Source organism: Neopsephotus bourkii, unplaced genomic scaffold, assembly GCF_033783945.1.
Source record: "Neopsephotus bourkii isolate Nb327-2 ecotype Australia unplaced genomic scaffold, CSIRO-AGI_Nbou_v1 NB_1767, whole genome shotgun sequence".
Lineage (NCBI taxonomy): Eukaryota > Metazoa > Chordata > Aves > Psittaciformes > Psittacidae > Neopsephotus > Neopsephotus bourkii.
Window position 1 is genome coordinate 2,018,447 of NW_026902241.1, and position 22,685 is coordinate 2,041,131.

The 22,685-nt window shown below is 37.1% G+C and overlaps 1 protein-coding gene across 2 annotated transcripts in view; it reads right to left on the reverse strand.

Moving 5' to 3' along the window:
* ESR1 (estrogen receptor 1) overlaps positions 1–21,152 on the reverse strand; it is a 156,518-nt gene extending 135,366 nt beyond the window's left edge. The window contains exon 1 of one of the 2 annotated variants that reach the window (XM_061378666.1): positions 21,116–21,152. In XM_061378666.1, coding sequence (XP_061234650.1) covers positions 21,116–21,140 — 25 coding nt within the window. In that variant the 5' untranslated portion in view covers positions 21,141–21,152. The remainder of the gene's footprint in view (positions 1–21,115) is intronic. The other variant, XM_061378665.1, reaches the window with a different exon arrangement.
* Positions 21,153–22,685: the final 1,533 nt, after the last annotated feature.

Below are 22,685 nucleotides of genomic sequence, written 5' to 3' on the forward strand. Positions count from 1 at the left end.
AATTAAAAACTTCATTGTCACTTTCTTGTGACACACTTCTATACTTTGAAGCAGAGATCAAAAATGTGACAGAGGCTGACTTATATGTTAGAAGGCTCTTCAGTTTCCCTGTGTAATTCTACTTGAATCTGGCCAAATTAAATAGTTCTTATCAGATAAAATCTCCCAGTCTAGGAAGGAAATTATTCTTGATTCTCATTCCACATGTTTTAAGAACATCATTTACTTTCATATCAACTTTCAGCTCAGTTATTCTAGCACTGCCTTTTACTTAAATAGCACTATCCATTACCTGAAGATTACAGTCCTTGACTTACAGAGTTCTGTCACATCCCTCAGACCAATTCCAGACCTCTTCCTTTCAAATTACAGTTTATACGTTTTTGCTCATCTTCTAGTTCAAACCAGTTTTCTAGTACACATGTGACCTGAACAAGGCTAACTAGGATTATATAAAATATAATACAGAACCTTATGCAACTTCATAGATATTTCCTTATATCAAGGGATATAAGAATCACTGAGATGTTAAAGGACCCCTAGAGGTTGCTTAGCCCAACCACCCCCCTCAAACAGGGTCAGCCAGAGCATGTTGCTTAGGATCATGGCCAGACATATTTTGCATATCTCCACAGTTGGAGACTCCACAACCTCCCTGGCAGCCTGTTTCAGTGTTTGACCACTCTCACAATACAAAATGTTTTTTCTATGTTTATGTAAAATTTCCTGTGTTTCTGTTTGTGTCCATTGCCTCTTGTCCTGTCACTAACACCACTGAGTCCGACTCTGCCTTCTTTACTTCCTCCCATCAGGTATTTATACATATCGATAAGATCCCCATGAGACTTCTCTCCTCCAGATTGAACAGATGCAGCTCTGTCTGCCCCATAGATGCTCCAGTCCCTTAATCATCTCTGTGGTCCTTTCCTGGACCGACTCCTGTATGTTCATATCTTATTTTGTACTCTTAAACATCCACTGAAACACCTGACCATGTCATCTTGATTACAGCTGCATTAACAGTGTCAGTTCATAGCCATCTAATTAACAACTAACATATTGATGTGTGCTTACGTATCTAAACATACTTAAGTATACTCGAACTGAAGAATACTTGAGTTGCTTTCAGGCAGGGAGATCTCAGTTTATAGGGACAACTGACAATATTTCTTGCTACGTATGTGATCTTTCAATTTATACCATTATAATTCAGTTGCACAGTTTGGTAAACTGCACGGTGCAGTTATTATACCTTATGCTTGGTGGAATTTAATCTTATCCAATTTAGTTAATAGCTTTTCCTGTGCCTTTCGCCCAAATGCTTCAATTAATGTTGATCAAGGTGATTGGGTTTTCTGTATCTGAAAAATCTATTATCAAATAAATAATTAGATCACTGTGGCACAATCAACTTTTGGTAAATAAGTGTTTTACTTTAGTTTGTTTTCTCTTTACCATCTAGTATTGAATCCGTCCTTCCTTCAAAATGTTTTCTAAAGCTTACAATATAACTGAAGTCAGACTACTTAACCACTCCCCATTTTCTTTTTCAAATAACAGATACTGTATTTGCCAGTATACAGTCAAAATATTTACAACTTGAGAGATGATAAAAATATCACATTTGGAATCTTAAGAATAACTTCTCTCAAGTTATTTCCTTATGCTAATTTAAATACAGTCAACTAAGTTTTAATTTCACATTTACTTGATCACTTCCATGTCCATACATTCATTGTTTTCGCTACCGTCTGTCTCATAAACCAGTACTAAAAATACAGGAAAAGAAGGGTTTTGTAATCATATCTAGATTATTCACAGCAACATCTTCACCTTCAGAATCTTAAGAAGCCATGTCTGATTTACAGAGAAAGTGAAAACTTAAAAATGCCACTTACGACTCAGGTTTAGATATGAATATTTAAAGGAATCCTTGATAATGTTAAGTGCTCAGAAAAATAAGGTCTCAAAAGTCTTTAAATTCTACTAGTCAAATTTTTATCCCATCCATGATCCCTAAGATACAAAAAATACCGCTCTCTTGGCCTCAGTGATTTTGAAATGCTGTCTTACAATAAGCCACTGAAGAGAAATAAGGAAATTAATTAAGTCTCCATAATATTTTCATAGCAACTTTTAAATAAGAACCTTACCAGACATTACACAATGGTGATGAAACAGAGTAGTTGTTCACCACTTACATATCTTGTATTTTATGCCAGAAAAGAAATTTTATGAGAAATAATGCAATTGTGTAATTACTATTCTATTGTATAATATGCACACACACACGAGATTATTTAAGAATAAAATAACAGTTCTTGCAAATTTTGTATTCTTCATATTTTGCTTTGATGTTCCATATTTATCTGGTGAACACACCACTGAAAATGTAATTTAAAACATTATCAGCAAGGCACAAAATATAAGCATCAATGCATACTTTTTATTTCCTGAAACAGTTTCACAGCTGGGAGAATACTTAATGTCAATGGAGAAAACACATTGTTTCCCCACACAACATGCTGGAACATGTGCCAACAGACATTGTCTGACACACTAAGGAGTGTTGTGATGTCTGTCATTAAATAATAAATTGGATGACAAAGAAAAAGAAAAAAAATCTTTATTCTCATAAAAAACAGCATTCCAAAAATAAATGGAAAGAGGAAAGAGCAACATTTACAGAATAACACCACACTATACCTTTAAAAATGCCTTTATATCTTCCTCTTGAGTTTCAGTTTCAAAAAACTACAGCACCAAGAATTCATTTCAAACTGCTTTGTCTAGTTTCCCTCTTCTCTTCCTGGGTCAAGTCAGAAATGCCTCCAAAACAAGATAGCCAGATGATGCAGGTCATTTCTGCAGGGAAGTGTAGTATTTACACTGTGTTCAGATACATACAGTAACTAATAACAGAGGACAGCTTTCAGATAAGCTGGTGGTGTCTTAAAGTTGACCTTCAGAGAAAAATAATTTTGGATATAATAACAATAATACATTTTGTCTAATGAAGGGTCTTTAAGAAGCAACTTGCATTCCAACTAAAGACATTTGTGTCACTGAATGTAGCTAATAGTGATTGCCTTCAGGGGAAAAAGGAGATGCAGTCATCACAGGTCAGAGTTTGCATATTATAACCCCCTTTTATGCCAATATGACCAGCCAAATCAGACACAAACCGTTTATACCCACTTCAGCAGAGAAAAGTCTCCCTGATCTCAGGTAGTGCCTTAATATCAAAACCCTTCCAAAACCTTTCCTCCATTCATTGCTAGATATATCAGCCTAAGAATCTACTCACAGAAATATCGCACCTTTGTTTTCCCTTTGAAAAGGTAAAAAAAAAAGGGGGGGGGGGGGGGGGAAGACACTAAAGGTTTAGATGTACAAGTCCAGCATGCACTACTGACATATTTTTAACCTGCAATGCTGTGGCCAGCACTTTCTAATGCACTGAGAGGCCCACTGTCTTCAATGGGACTTCACGTTACCCATCTGTCACAGAGCACAAGGTGGGATTTGGACAAGGTTCTTGGCCTTCCATTTTCTGGTGGCTCCTTCCTAAACCTAAACCACTACTTCAGTGGGACCAGAAGAACTGTTGGCAGGTTTGTATGGTTTTCTTATCCAAGTTTAAAACAAACACATGCACATACTTGTCACACTTTAACTCAGTATTTTTTAGATTTGTTGCCTGGTCTGGACTACAGTTAAGCTCAGCCGACAGTGTGGTCTGTGGTCTGCTCTACTGAAGGGGGTGACACAGTAACATTGTGTTATTGTGGAGGCTGGGAATATCTCAAGACAGCTTTACTAACTCTTTATAATGTGAAACCACTCCCTTATTTTTGTGCAATGTTAACATTCATGTACTGTACTCATACCCTTTTTGGTTGTAGCCCATTCATTTTAAACAGGTAAATCAGTTTTAGTATGTGAAAGGATATTCTTATTAGCACATAATTCTTATTTTTATTATTTTTTTAATATAAAGTCAACTCCAAACCCCTCCCCACCTGCAATGATTTTCAAATGCATATGAAAGATACACAGGTCTGTTAAGATCTCCTGGAGAAAAAGACACAAAACATTACAAACACCTCTGTATAAATACATACATAAACTGTATGTACACACAAAGCTAGTAGACATTATACATGCCTGAAGAACATGTTCATGTGCTACCTTGAAGACAGGAATGGTATAGGCATTTAATCCTGAACTGGATTGGCAGTGGGAAATAAATTCTTATTTTAACGCCACCTTTTCAAATCAGACAGTATGCTTCCCAACAGCCAGTAAAATAATGTAGTGCATTAGAACCAGAAAACCAGAAATCATAGTAAAAGGTAATAAAACCTAGAGGCCCAGGATTTAATTTGGGCAGTCTCAAATAACCACTTCTGGGAAAATGTGGGGTTGAAAAAACTTGGCCCAGGTCTTACTACCTACAGACCACCTATCTAATCAATTATGAGTTCATTAGAGACTCTAACACACAAACATATCATATCCTCTGTGTGAATCTACTGATGTCTCCTTTGCACTCAGGCTGTATGAACATTTATGTATGCTATAGTACCACTTTCTGAAAAGTTCGTACACTTCCTTGCTGTTTAGGCATATGTCTGAATGGTTAGAGCAGGAGAAAAGGAGTAACAGGTGTTTGATTCACAAAACTGCTTTCAAAAATTCGCAATTCAAATAATTTAGTTTTGCCTAATGTTTAAATGTAAGAAAAATATTTTTCCCATAGTAAATATTTTATTAAGGTCATTATTTTTTTAAATCTCCCCAGTGTGAAAACAATGCAAACACACAAATAAGTATTTTTTACACGTATCTATATATGTGGGGTTTAGCTAGGAAACAAAATATTGCTTTCCCATTTCATTCCATGTCGCAAGTTCTCTTCTTTAGAAAAGAAAAGCAATTTCAGTATAAGGTTCATATTTTCCCAGGGCCGAGCTCCCAGGCCTGAGCACCTTTTATCTATTCCTTCACTCAGATAAGATGCACATACATACAAATTGTACTAGAAATCCAAGGGCCTGCCTAAAACCAAATCAGGGCACGCACACACACACACCCATTCTGAAATAATTTCTTTAACAAATAAGACTCAGAATTCAGGACAGCAAGAAAGTAAAAAGATATAACAGGTTTCATTACCCCTTTAGATTGATTACTAAACCTACACAGATTATAATGCGCATACCTATAGCACCCCCTGGCCTCCAAAATTAAGGGATTTGATGCAAAAGTTGAGACTGCAGTTCATACAGTGAATTCCACAGGAATTAAATGAAATAACAGTGAATTTTCATTGTTTGACCATTTTACTTCTATCCAGAGATCCTATCATGCAGAGTTGACTATTTTTTCATCTTGTAATTCCAGATATGGATGCAATAACAACTATGATAAAGACAAATTAAGCATCTGTAGATCTCCCTGCTAATATATTAAATGTTCAGGATAATAGAAGGAAGTGTGGGACTGAGAACCTAAATGCTTTGTCAAGTAAATTCTGATTCAATCACAGTAAGACTACAGAAAGCATTGCTATTTTTCCATTAATAAAAGATGTTGCTAAGGGGACACAGATGAACAAACAAGCAAGAGAAGAGAGGAAGATAAAAAACATAAAAACCAAAGCAAGGATGGTTGGAAATAATAAAATAAATAAATAAATAAATAAATATTGCAAGGTGCATAGAGGGTGCTTTCATCTGAAGAGGAATTTGATACAGAAGCTGTTTTCCAAGCAACTAAAACTCTTTGAAAATGTAGATGGCCTTTTAAAGATAAACAGAAGACACAATGTTAAAACATTCAAGGATGTGTCAGTGAATAGAACAGCTGTGCCCAGTAATGCTCAGACAAGGTTTCTCATAACTATAGCATTACTAGCATGAAGCTTTCAAGAAATCTAGTGATATTAATTAATTAAAGGCGTATCACAGCCATCTAGCACTACACCTGCCTAAGTAAGAAATAGCAAAGGCTCCAGCGTCAGACAAGGAATTATCAGCAGAGCCAGAATTAGAGTGAAGGGACAAGGGGCCAGGAGTAGTAAAGACTACTATCTAGGCAAAACCTGTGCATGTGAAATGCACCAGGAATATTTGTTTCCAAGCCCTGCACTGCAGTCAAACATCTTCTTCCTTATAAGTTATAACTTCACTGTTCACTTTCACAAATTATAATAAAGTACAATGACTTGTGTATCTGAATGGATTTTCTAAAAGATAATCTCTGCCTTGAAAATTACTTAGAGATTTATATGTTTTTCCAATGGTTATTTAGTCCCTTCTTAAACACACATTTTTTCCAAGATTTTGACCTTAGTATATTTTCACCTGCTATCTCAAGGAGATTTTTATCATGAAACTATTATTCATAAACAGAAGTTAGTAAATCACCACAACATTTATAAGGTTGATTTGGTTGAAAGTAAGCCTCTCCTACATCTTAAGGGTCAGTTTATTCCACAGCACCAGACTACAGCTTTGCTACAGGCAAATTCCCTGAAGCACAGGTAGGGTGGAGGTGAGATTCCTTGGAGACAGATGTCTTGTTTTCTGAGCCTGTTGCTATCCTGCTGCACTACTTCCTAATGTGGGCACATTCACAATACACCCGACAGTCTTTATTTTCAGACCAATCACCCTCTATGTGTCATAAATAAAACATGAATTGTTTATTTGAACTAAACTAATCAAACTGTCCATAGCACCCTAGACCAAGCTTCCCCTTTTCACCAGTATTTTGTCCTCTTTAAACTTTCAGCAATGCTTTGGTATTCCTTCCCAAATTTTATTCTGTTCCCTTGTAATACTTCCTCTACGCTCTGTAGTGAAACGGTGTTTATTCCATTTCTTCACTTTTGTATTCTTGTTATTTATAATTTTCCAGCTGTGGCAGGCTCACTTAGAAGTAGGAAATACATGAAGAGAGTGTGTGCCTCAGTTGCCAAATTTCATAAATACTTCAGTTATTTATTCCAAACAGAATTCAGTCACCAACTACCTTCCCAAGAAACAAGTTATTATGGAATTTTAAAAAAGTAATTCAGGTAAAATATGAAAACCTCTTATTTGCCCATATAAAAAATAACCTGAAAAAGCTCCCATGTGTGTGAATCCAAGTATCTTACTGTTTGCTTAAAACATATGGCTTTTTAGCACAAGCTCGATTCAAAGGTCCCAGGGCAACCCTTTAATAACCTAAGCAAAACACACAGAAATCTACATTGAATGCATATTTGAGAAACATGATAATTTGAATATGGCAATACTTTTCAGAGCAAAAGCGAAATACACTTTCTGTCCTGAAAATAAAGATGTTGGAGAGACGGCAGGGCAGGAAGAGCCAAGCAACATCTCTCCAAAATGAATGTCTTGATATATAACATTAACTCTGTGCTAGTGGCATAGTCATTAAGAGAGGAATATGTAAATGCACAGGCGTGTTTATACACACACCTATATACAACACATTCATTCTAGAATGAAGCTTAAGTCTTTCACAATACTTGTTTAGACCCGGAGAATGAAGCAGCAGTTTCCCAAAGAAAAAATAAAGTTGTTTTAAAAGTAAATACAAAAACTGCAGCTCTTTCACACAGGTTTTGTGGCAGTTTGACTTACTCTGAAGTGAGAATAAGCTGCAGAAGTCAAAGGCTGTTAAATTTAGCTGAATTTTCCTTTCTACTTTGTACTGTCTGAAAACACTTTTGCAACCAAAACAATCTTTGACCCATGAAATTTATCCATTTCCTAATTCATTCAAGACTAAGAAAAAAAATCTAAAACTTCGTCCACATCTGAGCCATTTGAGCATTTCACTGTTTTGGCCATGCCTCTCCTCTCTAATCAAGATAACATGTGCAGACCTTCCTGCCACTCACATCAGTTTCAGAGGTGATGAAGCTGGTAGCTACAGGCTCTAGAGAGACTTCTGTAGACCCTGTCATTGAGAGTAGCAAGGACCATCCATGAAGGAATCAGGAACCATCAAGCATGACGCAGGGAGCTACCACACAGGGCAGACAGTGAAGTCTCGGTCAGCCATGTCACCAGCTCAGAATGTGCAGGGAGAATGGAGGGACAGTGCAGAGGCTAAAGCCTGAAGGAAAGAAGAAAGACAGCAAAAAATAAAAGACAGAGTGACAAAGAGAAGGAAATAAGCAAAAGGAAAGAAGTGGTGACAGTCAGTAGAAAGTTCATCAGTAAAGGGACTAAGAGTTTCCTCTTGAAACAAGCATCAAGTGGTAACTGCAACCTTATATCAGAGGAAAGTGTCATGGAAGCACACAGCTAAATGCATCAGTCTGCATGCTACAGGTTGCAACGGCAAAGCTGAATACAGCTTCCAGCCTAAGCCAAGCCAGAGTATGTATGACCATGGGATCCTCAGAGCAGCACTGGGAGCAGTGCAGCCGGGCCGGTGGTGAATTATTCCTTCACTTTCCCCTGCTTACAGAACAAAGGAGGCTACAAAGACAATGTTACTTCAAGTGTTCATTACAAGTATTTGTTATGTAACATTCTGCAAGGACAGTCTTGCCAGCAGACTGGAAGAAATCCTTCACCAGGATGGAGAAGGCCTACGGGTCTCCTTTAAGCTGTGCATCACACTGCCATATAAAGTGACCCACAGGTCAAAACCAGAACAAAACATAACAGACGGGGGAGGTTTCTCTACCTCACAGGCTGAAACATCTGGATCAACTAAGACAACGAAGTCATCGGTTCAAATGCATACCATCATTGGAATGGAAAATCAACTTTTCTGTTCTGGTTGTCAGGCAAAAATGAAGAAAAGTGCTGAAACTAATTCACCATGTTCTTTTATAACTATTTTATTTATGTTTAGGACTCCCAGAACAGGCTAACGTCCTCCAAAGTTAACAAACAACTTAGGTGACTTGCTTTGTTATTTCAGTTTAACCAGCCATCCTATGAACAGTGCAGCTCTGTTACAAGAAAAGGAGGAAGGGAGGAAGAACAGAAGGAGAAACAGAAGGAAAAGAAACGCTCATCAAGCAGAAAATAATGTCATTTACCAAACAAGAGTAAGGTTCACAGCTTAAAGTTCATAAGTCTCAATGATTTTGCAAGAATCTATGAACTCTGGCAATGCAGAACAGTGAATGCACTTTTTATTAGCTCTTCGTTTCACCCATAGTATTTCTTCATGTCCCCACTGACTGCTTTTTTTAGGACAGCACCATCAACAGTTCCACGAAGGGAAAGGGAACAAGTCGCAAAAACTTTATCAATCACTGTATCTGCAGTTTTCTTAATTCCAATACAAAAACTCAGAAGTTATACTAGAAATAAGAACAAGAAAGAAAAAAACTTGGGTGTTAATGACTGCATTCCTAATATTTTCAGGTGTACATATCACTTAAGTACAGATATTTTCTCAAGGTAGTCTGTTTTAATACTAATAAGACAGTGTAAATAAATATGGTGCCAAGAATAGTAATTTTGATAATGTAAGTCATTCTTCAGAGCCATGAACTGTGGGGAGAAATGTTAAAGACTGAAAAAGAAGGGCTGAGGAGAAGAGAAGCCAGGAAAGGAAACTGTATGAGAGATATGGGATGTGTTGACAAGGCAAGGAAATTAATACAAAAAGAAGAATAAGTGATGAGAAACTGAAAAGCAAGATAAAAGCGGTCATAAAAAAGGAAAGCAACAGAGACCTAGATCCAGAAAAGTTCTTATGTTCTTAAATTCAATCATGTTATTAAATATATGAAGCACACTACAAATAAAGTTAATGATATATTTTACAAGACAGATGAATTAATGACCAAGGAAAGCAGAGTAACAAATCAAAGAGCAATGATATTCGAAGAAGAAAAAAGATCAGAAAAAGACTAAAGTCAAACTAAACACACATGTGAGCCATCCCTGTCACAGGAGCTTTCTTATGAGTTTTCAAGTTTAAAGAAACATTGGATAGCCTAAAAAAAAAAAAAAAAAAAAACCAAAAAAAATTATACACAGTAATTTCTCGAATCAAGAATTGCTGCATCCAACATAGGGAAGTTATGTATCACTTGACAAGAGATAATCATATAACAAAATTAGTTTACAATTACATAGATGCAACTGGTAACAATTTGAGTGTAATAAGGTGTAAATAGCACCAAGTCCCAGTCAGAGAACTGACTGATAGATAGATAGGTAGATGCCCCTTCTAATCTTAAAGGGGCAGTTTCACAGACTTAAAAGCAATGGGGATTAAAGTAATTTGAGAGCAAAGATTGCCTAGAAAATGTGAATGGTATTTGAAAACTTTTCAAGAAAACTTAACTGGCTGTTGGGAAAAGCTACAATTCATCAAAGTGTTACTAGGAAGATAAATTTTGGTTCACTTTGGTTTAGAAGATGAGCAAGTGAAAAATTATAAATTTAGTAATAGTCTTAAACTTTAGGTTCTCAAACATAGTGCAAGCTTAAATACGTGCAGAGAATTTACACATAAAGCGAAAAAGATATAAGACAGCATTTCAAGAATTCTAGAATATTAATAGCAAAAGGGACACAAAAATAAGGCAGAAATTCAGGCAAAGAAGGCAGTTTTCTAAAGTATTTAGGGAACAAAAAGGAATCCTAACATTGGAATCAGACAATTCTTAAAATTAAAGATTCATACTCTTACTCTTAGTAACGGAAAAAAAAATTAAAAAATAAAAATTAAAAAATAAACCCCACAGAAGCATTCTGTAAGCCTGTTCTGGTTTGGGAAATCATGGGTTTAATTAAGAATTAGGGACTAATATAATAACTTCAACAAATAAGGAATAAGGTTATATAGGTATACTATATATAAGTATATAGTGATTTCTCCTCAAATTAACTGAATAACTATTAATTCAAGATATTGGGCCAATAAGAATAATAACATTGTGTAATCTATTTCGTCTTCTGTAAAACATTTGATAGAGTAGTCTGACAATTTGATTAAAGTATGAAACAAGTCAAATTATCATTTATTAAAATTAAAGAAAACTTTATTAGACTTCAAAACCTGCAGTGGTGAATGGGGAAGCATCAATAACTGCGCATGTCCTACTGCAATTCACAGGTCGTGTTTGGCAGCTGTACTACTTTGTATTTCCCTCAGGGTCATGAATGCAACAATAATAGTATTACTAACAGGATGTGCAGAAAAATACAGTATTTTTAAAAATAATTATAAGTTCCATGCTACTTTTAAGTAAGAGGTACAACATGGAATGTGTATAAGCTTCCTTCAGGGAAACAACGCGCTTTCGATTATAATGGAAATGCTTCCATTATAGCTAAACATAAAAGCATGTATATGGGGGAGGGAGGGGTGGGTCAACAGTCAGACATGGGAAGCAAGCCATTTCCTAGAAATAGTACTCTGTTCTGAGGAGAAGTGACTGACAAACATTTGGAGTACTAGCAGAGATCTGAACAGGAGCTGCCAATATTACCCTGTGCCCATAGGATTAGATCATGTAATATATAGCTCAGTAGGGAGAAATTAGATAGTGACAGTCACATTCTCTATTTGCCACTGACATAACATCTGCTGGGCTAACAGATATAAACGCCAGAAATAAGCAGCACTTTTTAACAGTACAGATAATTACCCATTGGAAAACTACTCTGTGCTTGTCCAAACTGATTTAAAGTAATCCTACGATGAAGCAAAGAGTTGCCTTCCTAAACTACCTATAATGTAAAAAAGAAAATAATTTGTAAAGCTCCTATAGGTTGTGCTACACAGCAAGTCAGCCAGGATGGTCAGAGCAGATCTTTTCAGCCACGCAAGCTCTGAAAATAGGACTGTAAAGCCATTGTTCTCATACTGAGGGAATTATCCATAAGGGAAACACTACAGCAGAAAGGTGTGTTCCCAAAGGCCCCCTCACAAATCCTCGCAGCATCCAGATACCAAGAGAAATCAGAACCAAGAAAACAATGTGATGGACTGAAAGGTACAGTGATATGAAAAACCTAAGTAATAGCACTGCCCCTCAGAGCTGCTTACATCTGCTGAGGCTTTTCCAGCTCCTTCAGGTGGCTGCAAGTGCAAGAAGGTGACTTTATTTTGACTACACTTTCCTCAAATAGGCAGAATCCCGATCCCAGCATATCAAATTCATTAGCTTGTTCACCACATAAATCAGAAAGATATTGTCAGATTGGAGGGTTTCCAGAAAAGACATCTGAGCTAGTACTTCATCAGCAATTAATAATGTTTCTAGGGTATGTTTAGCTGTTATATTTTAGAACATAACATGTTAAAAAGAAGAGAGCACAGCAGATGCATGATACAGCACAACTTATGAAGACACATTTAGAATGAATAGCAAGAAACAAGATGCAGCTATCAAAAAACATCCTCAGTTCAGATGCATGACTAAGAAGGGAGGAGAGGGAAAACTCACTGATGGTACTCTCAAAACAGCTAGAAGATTCAAACAAATCTACAACAAGGGGAACAGGAAAGAAAACACCCAGTATGCTTTTACCATGCCTGATTGCCACAACTACGCTGTAGCTGGTGACTGGCTGTTTACAAACCTCAGAGATGAGACAAACTATGTTGGTAGAAAATGGCCCCATAAAATCAAGTAAATATCAAGGTTGTGAATGACACAAAACAAAACCTTTAGATATTCTTAATGAATGCTTCATGAAGCAGATAAACACATAACCCACAAGATATGTAAATATTAGACAAGACCACATATGTAGGAATTTTGCTATCAAAAAGCTATTGTAATAAGTCCTTAAATTAAACATCTGTGTATGAGCAAGCAAAGCCAGCAACCACCTTAAAATACTGCTTGATTGGAAAATAGGAATTGCATAGAAATAAAGAAGTTGCTATAAAGGCACTAACAAGTGGACAGAATATACTGATATAGGGCAAACATATGGAAAACCAGCACACCTATCTATCAATGCAAGAGGTTATTTGAAGCAGCTCTTCAAAAAAAGTTGGTGTCTTAATGAGGACAATGAAACAAAAAATGAAGCTCTGGCAGACTAAAAGTAAGAATGCAATAGGTCAAGCCAAAAAAGGTTTGTGAAATAAAGGTTTTTTTGCATCCATGCTCATAAAAAGACCTTAAAAGAAATTCTAATAACAGAACCTTTCTTGGGGGAGGGGCTGTAGAGGGGGGGGGGGGGGGGTGTTGTTGAAGGGTCTGCCTAAAAGTTAAAGAGCCAGTAAAAGAAGCAACAGAAAAATCCATAAAAAGAAAAATAAGAAATCACCAGGATCTGCTGGTGAATTTTAAAGGAATTCAAAGGTGAATTCCTTGAATTCCTGAGTATCAAAGGACAGAAAAAATACAAAATATGATATCAAATCTTAAAAGGACTTGCGAAAGGAGGAAAAGAGAGGTAAACCTAATGTACTTGAGAGCAAGTGGCCAGATATCCCTACCAGGTAAATTATCAGAAACTGCTACAAGGAACACAATTAGAGCATCCATAAATACAGTATCTGTAGAAGTGTCATCATGGGAACTTCCTTATAAGGATTTTTATTCTGGACTCAATACAAATGTGAAATTATATCAAATTAAGAAATTCAACAAGCTTTGTCTTCAAGAGCTCTCAGAGAAACCGAGATGCTGCAGACAGGCCTTCTGGGAATCTCAGAACCATAGAACAGTTACGGTTGGAAAGGACCTTAAGATCATCAAATTCCAGCCCCCTGCCATGGGCAGGGACACCTCACACTAAACCATGTCACCCAAGGCTCTGTACAACCTGGCCTTGAAAACCACAAGGGAGGGAGACTTCATAACTTCCATGGGCAACCCATTCCAGTGCCTCACCACCCTCACAGTAAAGAACTCCTTCCTTATATCCAATCTAAACTTCCACTGTTTAAGTTTGAACCTATTACCCCTTGTCCTATCGTTACAGTCCCTAATGAAGAGTCCCTCCTCAGCATCCCTATAGGCCCCCTTCAGATACTGGAAGGCTGCTATGAGGTCTCCATGCAGCCTTCTCTTCTCCAGGCTAAACAGCCCCCACTTTCTCAGCCTATCTTCATATGGGATGATCAGCAATTGCCTTAAAGTTTGGGCACCAAAAAAAAAAAAAAAGCCCACTGTTCTTTTTCAATGGAAGGAGGTCACAAAGGAAGTTTTCCATTAGTGCCTCTGTTATCTAGTATTTTAATAAGAGACCTGGAAAGGAGGGTGAACAGTGACATAACTAAGTCTGCTGATGTGACTATGTGAGGGAAGTAAGGGTGAGGGGGTGAGGGCCATCTGTGACAATTTGGAAAAGGATTTCACAAACTAAAGTAAGTGATGTAATGGCAGCTGGAATAAAGCTTTAATAAAGATGTGAAGGTTGAAGAGTATATTAAATAAATGATTGCTAAAAATTTGGCTCCTTTAGACTGAATAAAAAGCCAAGATGAGACGAAATCTGACTACTCTCTATAAATACAACATAAGGCATAAACATCAAGACATAAAAGGTATTTAGGCCAAAGAAAGAAAACTGGCACTGCAAACAAATTTAGTATGGAAATTACAAGCTTGTCAGCTGCCAGAGGGGTGAAGCTCTAGACCAGCTTGTCCAAAAGAGGAAAAACAGCCTAACTGGGCTTTAAGATAAATGTGGATAAGCACTGTGAACAAATTACACAATCTGGTTGCTATGACAGCTCAGTACTGGGTTAGCTATCCAACTTAGGCTGGATTCAATAAATGAAACTAAAGCAAAAACTTACCAGAACGTAGTAAATGAACTATGACTTGTCTTGCAAAAGCAAGTCTTAGTGCGTTACCTAAGCAGAAACACATTTCTTACTGCCATTCTATGTTTCTGCCTCTTTTTACATCAAAAGAGAGTCACTTGGCATGCAGGAAGCTTTGGAAGCAACTAACAGTAATTCAGTCATGTGCACAAGACTTCTGTCACTAGAGACATAATTAGACTTAAAGCATTTTTGAGAGAGAAATAATTTATCCAAAATATCTGCTTCTTCCATTGGTTAAGTTTCTACGACAGCAGAGGTAGCTTTAAGTTTGAAGGTCCAGTCTTTTGCAAGCAGTTATTTGATTTTCTGTAGCAGATCCAGTGCTGAGTGATAGGTTAGTTAGCTAGCGTAAAGATGGCAGTTAGTTAATAAAAATAAGCTTTGTTTACGTTACTGGTTTTTTCACAGCAGTAATGAGGTTTTGAAGTAATTTCCCCAAACCCTGCACTGGCTTCGGTTGCAGAGCAGCTGGGGTGTACAAGAAAACCCAGATTCCTTTCAGGGAAAACTAAAACGAAATCTCTGCTCCAGAAGTGTGCCAAGTGCACCACAGCCCCTCATGAGGACATTAGGTTCTGAACACAAGACTGGTCCTTTGGGCACTCTCAAGCCATGTGTCTGGCATTACATGCCACCAGTGACATCAGAACCTCACTGTTCTGCCACAACACTGCCAAACATTCACAGGGATGGACACCAATGGCTGGAAAGCCAACAGGAAGGTCATGCCAGGAGAGCAGAGCACACAGGCATGGTCCTGCCCCAACCCTGACAGCCTAGGGGGAGAACCTAAACCAGCCCAATATTCAGGAGAACTAGGGTTTTTACAATGGCAAAACCAGGTTGTGTTGAAGGGTCTTATAACACCAGGCAGCTGTTATGGGCTCACTTCATATATATTTCCCAAGAACAAAAATTTGGCCTCAAATATAATGAGATGTCCAATGTTTCATCTAGTTTTCAATCATTTAAGCTACCAAAAATCAAATTTGCTTAATGGTTTGTCCTTCTTGCTTCAATTTAATCTCTGAGAGAAGAAATATTAGCTGCTTGTGCCTATTCCGCCTTAAAAAAAAAATAAATCATAACTGATTCACTAGCTAATTCATAAAGTTTCTTAAGTCTCTCTTGACTCTGCCTTCTCTAGGTTTTTCTGCTTTATTTTTAAAGGCATTTCTACAAGTACATGCTTCATGTTGCTAGGTTTCAAGAGAGAAGAAATAAAGGAAGAAAACAAATCAATGTTTTTTAAGAAGAACTCTCTATCAGAAGTTCAAAAGGAAGTATGAAACAATCTCCTGTTATGTGTGTGCCAACCTTCCTTTTTCCCTAAATTTACATTTTCACTGTTTACGATGGACACTTTGCATACAAAACCATGCCAGTGAGCAGCAGTAGATGTTTTGTTAAGAGGAAGATTACCCAAGAAGATAAGGTGCTAAGGATATAATTATGAGCTTATATGATTCATCCATCATAAAATTACAAAATTTCATTCAAGTGGTGCTTTTGATGTCCTCCTGCTTTAAAGAGTGTGCACATGTATGGATGTGCAAGCTCTTGTGTGTTTAGTAGGCCAACATATACAGAAACATCACTGAAATGCAGTAATGTTTCATGAAAAACAGCTGCTCAACAGGATATAGCAACATATATGACAGATAGAGCAAGAAGCAAATCCACAAGAAACGTGCCCAGTTTAAATTATAGGAAGAGTTTGGGCTGGCAAAATAGAACAATCATATTGGCTGGGACAGAAATATTATCACTCCTTACTCTCTGATATGTGCTATCAGCTCTCTAACGACCACATGAAATCAATGGTTTAGGGTTGTTTTCACATCCAGAAGTGACTAGGCAAAATATCAATGCCTTTACAGAAAGTGGCTTTCAGACAAAGCCATAAGATGTTAGTACAAGCAGAAATTGAATGATTTCTTGGGATTGTGGGGACACAGCTTGGCATCAGTTGTGAATGTACTTGCATACTGGGCAGCAGCACAGTCTCAGATTAATGGTATTTTGGAATGAATAAGCAGGTTGTTGATTTATAACAATATAGCAAGATAAGCCCACAAATAACATTCAGGTCCATTACCTCAAAATTGGTGATGCCAATAAAATGAGACCCTGCTATGAAATGTTTTCTAATGTATCACTGCAAAACAAAATCTCAGTGGTCTTATTTGTAAAGACACAGCTAGTTTATCTCCATTTGAAGAACATACAAGGCCAAACTATAAGCAGCTACTCTGAAGTTACCCACAAACTTTCAGAGGATGAACAAAATCTAAAGAATATTTTAGCTCTCTGTTGGCCTGGATTTCAAACCAAGTGCTTTGAAAAAAATGCCAATATTCAAATCCAACCAATTCTAGTTTCACAGTGTTTATGATTAGCTGCCACACATGATATAATGACTGAATAGACAGTTACGGTCCACAGGCTATCTTGGCAGATCTAACCTGTAACTGCTGTGATATTGAAAGCCATAAAAAATTGTAAATTAAAGCTATTTAGAACTGAATAGATCCAAACCCAGTAGCTCCATAGAGAAATGTAACTGGACTCTTGAAAAACAAAATATTTGAAACATATCCACATAATTACAAACTTATCTCTTTGTAGATTACTCTCCTTTAACTATTACAGTGTTTAGGACAATCATACACAAGACCAATGGTATTTTTATGATCTGTAGGACTTTACACTAAAACAATTAATTTCACTTGCACAACAATAAAAGTACAGAAAAGTCTGACAAAAGCACATTTTTAAAGCAGAACTGTTTTCACTTTTTAAAGAAACAATAAAGCTTTATCATTTAGACTCCAGAACATACTAAAATGCTGAACTGAAAAAATTCTGTCCTTTTAATCTAGATTATCTCATATCCATCCACAAGAAAGCACTGCACAAATTTTTTCCACATACATCTGTAGTATATGTATGCAGAACATGTATTTCTTCCAAAAAAAAAAAAAAGCTACAAAGAAAAGAAAAAAAAGAATAATTTGGTAAGAAAAATATATGGTCATATTTTTAAACTTGTCTTCTTCAGGAAAAATACTGTGTTTAAATTCCAATTACACTATTTAGCCAGAAATGGAAATAGCCTCCGAGTCACTGAGTGTAATCCTTTGAACCAAGCCTTCACCTCCAGCAGGCAACACTTTGAGCCTCTTACAAACAGGAACATGTCTTAGCCTACCATTCCCCTGGAAGGCTGAACCCACCCATATTTCCATCACTGGTCTGAATTTATTCACGATCATACCTGTCTGGTGTTGTGTCAGTGCTAGCTTTCAGCACAAGTACTAACGTCTCATCGAGAGAAACAATATTTAAGCAAAATCATCACCTACAGCACTATGGCAGAGAGATTTCAAATCATCTTTCCTACACACAAGCCGAGTTATTGCCTTTTGCCATTTTTATTTAAAATTTATATGTTAGTGTGAAAGCCATTAAATTAACTCTCTACATTTTAATGTTTGGCAAGTGCATTGTGTGTATATATTTATATATATATATAAAATAATAATTTTTTGTTTTCACTTTTGACTGGTTTTGTACTTTCATTTACTACCAAGTGATTTCATGTTTCCTTGCACCACTCACCAGGCCTCTAGAGTACAGCTCCATGTATAGTGTTTGGGACTGTACTTCCTTTTTAATGTAGCCTCCAAGGACTCCCAAGAGCTTGCTTCTCCCTCTCTTCCTTCCTTCCACATAACCTGGCACAGCCTTTGCAAGCTCCTGTACCACTCCCTCAACTTCTGAAGATTCCACAATAAGATTCGAGTAGAGTAGCAAGATGTGCAGGAAGCCAGTCCACACTGGCACTCTCATTAATTTTACTCCTAATTCTCTCATTCTTTTTCCATCAGTGTGTCCCCCCACTACTGTGCTCACTGTGGTGCCTGAGGAGGCAGTGCAAAAAAAAGATGGGATTAGAAACTGCTGCCAGAGGTAGCTTTGAATAGGTGTGAAAAAGAGGTGAAAAAGAAACCCTGCTCACTGTCTGCAGTGACATTTCTGGTGGCATGCATCAGGCAGTGCCAGCAAGACATGCACAGCCATCACTCCAAATGAATGATTAATGACTGAACAGAGTGAAATGACAAGGTCTAAAATACGAGATTGACTGTCTAAGGTTAAAATCCACATGTGACTTCTGATCTCCCCCCAGAGTAACAGTGCTGTCTACTTCCCTGAATTGTCGGGCGGGGAAATTCTCTAGGATGCAGAGGATCTCTGTGGCTGAGAAGGACCTCAAGGTCCCTGTCGTCTAGCAGAGACAACTGCTCAGGCTGTCACCCACAGCAGGCCGCTCCGGACTGTGTCCTGTTGGGTTCTGAATGCCTCTGAGGACAACCTCTCTAGGCAACCTGTGCCATTTTTTGACTGTTCACAGTGAAGAAAGCTTCCTTCCCAACCCCCACTTTTTTTTTTCCTTTATTTTTCATATTTTCTTATGTTCCTTTTCAGAAACTAAGACAACAGCTGAGTGCAGATGAAGTTAAATAAATAACCCAGTAGGAGGAAAAAAAAAAAAGAAAATCAGTAATAACACAGATCCTTTAATTTAACTCATTGTATTTTACCAATTGCAATTCCTCTGGTTACCACAGAGATCGGCACATTTCTTAAACTGGGGACTCATGTTCACGAGCCTTAGCATTAAGTTGTGCAAAGCACCAGGGAATCTGACTCTGAGAGGTCTCAAAATTCCCATTATGTGCATGTTGGTATTGTGCAAAGGCAAATAGGCAATGCTGGGTTAGTATTTGCTGCATCATCTAATGAACAAACGCATTTTTTTTAATGAGTATAAAAAAAATCTCCTGCACATGCTTCACTTTATCAACAAACCCAACAATGCAAACTGGTTTTAAAGTCTGTAAGATTGGCTCCTAATATTCATCTAGTTTGCATGATGAGGATGGCTTTTTCTAATTCTTTTCAGCTTGTGAGTCGCGTATTTACACACAGATGCTGTTGCGCTTCTGACACTGCACCAACTCAACACAGAATTTGGGACATAATTTTTTTTCAGCATCTATGATGATGAGAGGAACTGCGCTAAAGAACTAACACACTGCTCTTTGCATCTCACTGCAGTCATTAAGTGAAATTTCTCTGTTCAAAATCTATGGGGGGAGAGACAAGAGAGGAGAAGAAAGATTTCAAACAGTCCATCTAATGCCTGGTCATTAGTGTATAGATCAGCAACACAGAGAAAATAAAGAACTGTGCGGTAATGGCCTCATGCACCTCCAAATGATGCTATACAGGGCCCAGGCTACAAGCCATGAAGGGAAATCAGGATAATCTGTTCTCAGATTTTTTTATGATATCAAGGCATATCACTTAGAGATCCAAATTTAAAATCAGCATTGAAACTTAAAAGTAAACTCCAAAGAAAGCACATGTAATCTGAAGGAAAGAAAAATAAAACCAAACCATATCGAACCAAAACCAAAACAAAAAACTTAAATAGAAGTGAAACTTACCTATACCTTACTATGGGGGGAAAGGGTTTTTGTAAAATCATATTTTTTTTCACGGAAAAAACAAGATATAGTTAAATTAGACAAAGCCACTACTCAGTAGTAATTACCAGGTAGATTTTACCTACAACAAATATCACCAAATGCTATTTCAGTATCATATAGTAAAAGCATTGCTTAGCATCAGCTAAGATCAAAATACTGCACTGCATTTCATTCACACAGGAAAATGATATACTGCCTCCAGTACACGATTACCCTGTAATTGAATTAAGTCCTTTCACCACTGTGTCTCAGTCAATTGGGCAAGGCATCAGCATGGGATTTCAGTCATTTTGTTTACTATTGTCCTTCTTTCTATAGGATCAATTTTGCCTGACGGTAAGGGCGGAGGGGGGGGGGGGAAGGGGGAAGGGAAAGAGGGGAGTGTCACATTATTCTTCCTCAAATACAGCATATGATTTTTGACACTGTTTATAACACATGTTAAACAAAGTACTACTAGAGCTGAAATATTCCTTATTAAACTTAAAACATACTTTAGGCAACACTTGGAATGCTTTTGGTTTGTTTTCTGTTTCTTTTTTAGGCTTCTCAACTACACTGCAGGACACAGGAAAAAAAGGAACATAGTAAGAAAAGTAATGTTAGAAAGAGTAAAAAAAAAATCAAACCAAAAAAGCCCTAACTTCTAAGCATTGCCATAGGCATTACTATGTGCACCCAGCAAAGGTTTGGGGTAAAAGCGGCATTTCAAACTGAGTGTGAGGGACAGAAACTGCAAAAAACGAGAGCTTTTTCTGACTTACTTAGATCCCAGCAGGCTGTTGCCATTCCCTCTGTGGGGCTCTCACTGGCCAGGAGAATCACATGACTCAGGGAACCAAAATAGAAAAGTCTCGGGAGCAAGGAAGCTGAACCAGAAGCACATTTGCAAGAAAAGACGTATTGCCGGCACAATAACACGCCCTTAGCAGCAAAAGGTGATAAATTTAGACAATAACCTAGACTGTACTGAAAAGCAAGCAACGCCTTGAACCTTGCAGCCCAGCATCAGCCACCTTTTCAGCACATGGGAAATGTTCTCTGCTATAAATCTCAGTCCGTGTCTGCATGTAACTAAACCTGGTAACTGATCGAGCAAGTCTCAACAAATCACCAGATATACAATCTATTAAATTTATAAATAAATCTAGTACAGTTTGGAAATAAACTCCCACCACTGGAACCATTTTCATGTTCAGGCTAAGGTTTTTAGTAGTTTGTTTCTACAGAGGAGCCAATTTTTCTAAAAGCATATGCTCTTAAGATAATTGGCAGAGCTGTAAACACATTTCCAAGATTGCTTTCAGTTTTTTCACAAGTAAAATTATGGTTGCAGATCGGTACACTAGTAAAACATGCACTGTAAATCTGCAATTATAAATAAAGAGAAGGCTCAAAGATTCTGAGGCAAAAGCTGGGCAGATGAATTAGTGACAAAATGCAAACTCGATACAACAATCAATACAATCTGATTTTGATGTTGCTGTTTAAATATCACTGTTAGAAAGGCAGCCCTTCCAGTTTTGTAAAACTTGCAGAAAATAAGTTCCATCAAAATACTGTTGCTAGGATTACAGGGTACATTTTACATTTTGTAAAAATTAGATTTTCACCTTTTACTAGTTTATTTGAAACAGATTATTACAGTTTCATGTTCTATAAAATGTCAGCTTTTCCTTGTTTAGAAACAAATGTCAGGACAGTTATTGCAGAAGAAGACTTCACTGAAGGATGTAAATGGCAGTATGAAAAAGGAAAAGAGATGATCAAGGAAAAGAGAAATGTGCTGTATCTGTTAACAGGGCAAGGGCAGGAAATAATTTCTTGTTCTAAACCTTCAAGGCAGTCACCCTCCCTCATCTTGCAGTTACAAGGAAAAATATTGAAATACCCACCCTGTCAGTGCAAATGGCTCACAAGGGCTTTTGGATAAACGTGGGAGTAGAGAATGCGATGCAAATTCCTACACAAGAGATTCACAGTGTGAAAGCAGAATGTAAATAACATGAAGAGAAGTCAAGAAACCAAATTATTCTCCTTTCATTAAAAAGAAACCTACAAAGGTGATTTGTAATAGTAAAATCTCAAATTTCCCTCCCCCCCAAAAAAAACTGTACGTATATATCAAAAGATATACATAATTAGAAAAAGTATTTAATCCAATAAAGACAGGTACTTTGATATTACAAAATAAAAGACTATTTTATTCTACAGGATAGCCCAATACTTACACTGAATTTTTCACAAACTGAGGTACTAGTCCACATAAACATGGTAGCATAGAAAAGCTCTTCATATTTTCCCTGTTCTTTTTAACAGTTTTGAAGGAAACAT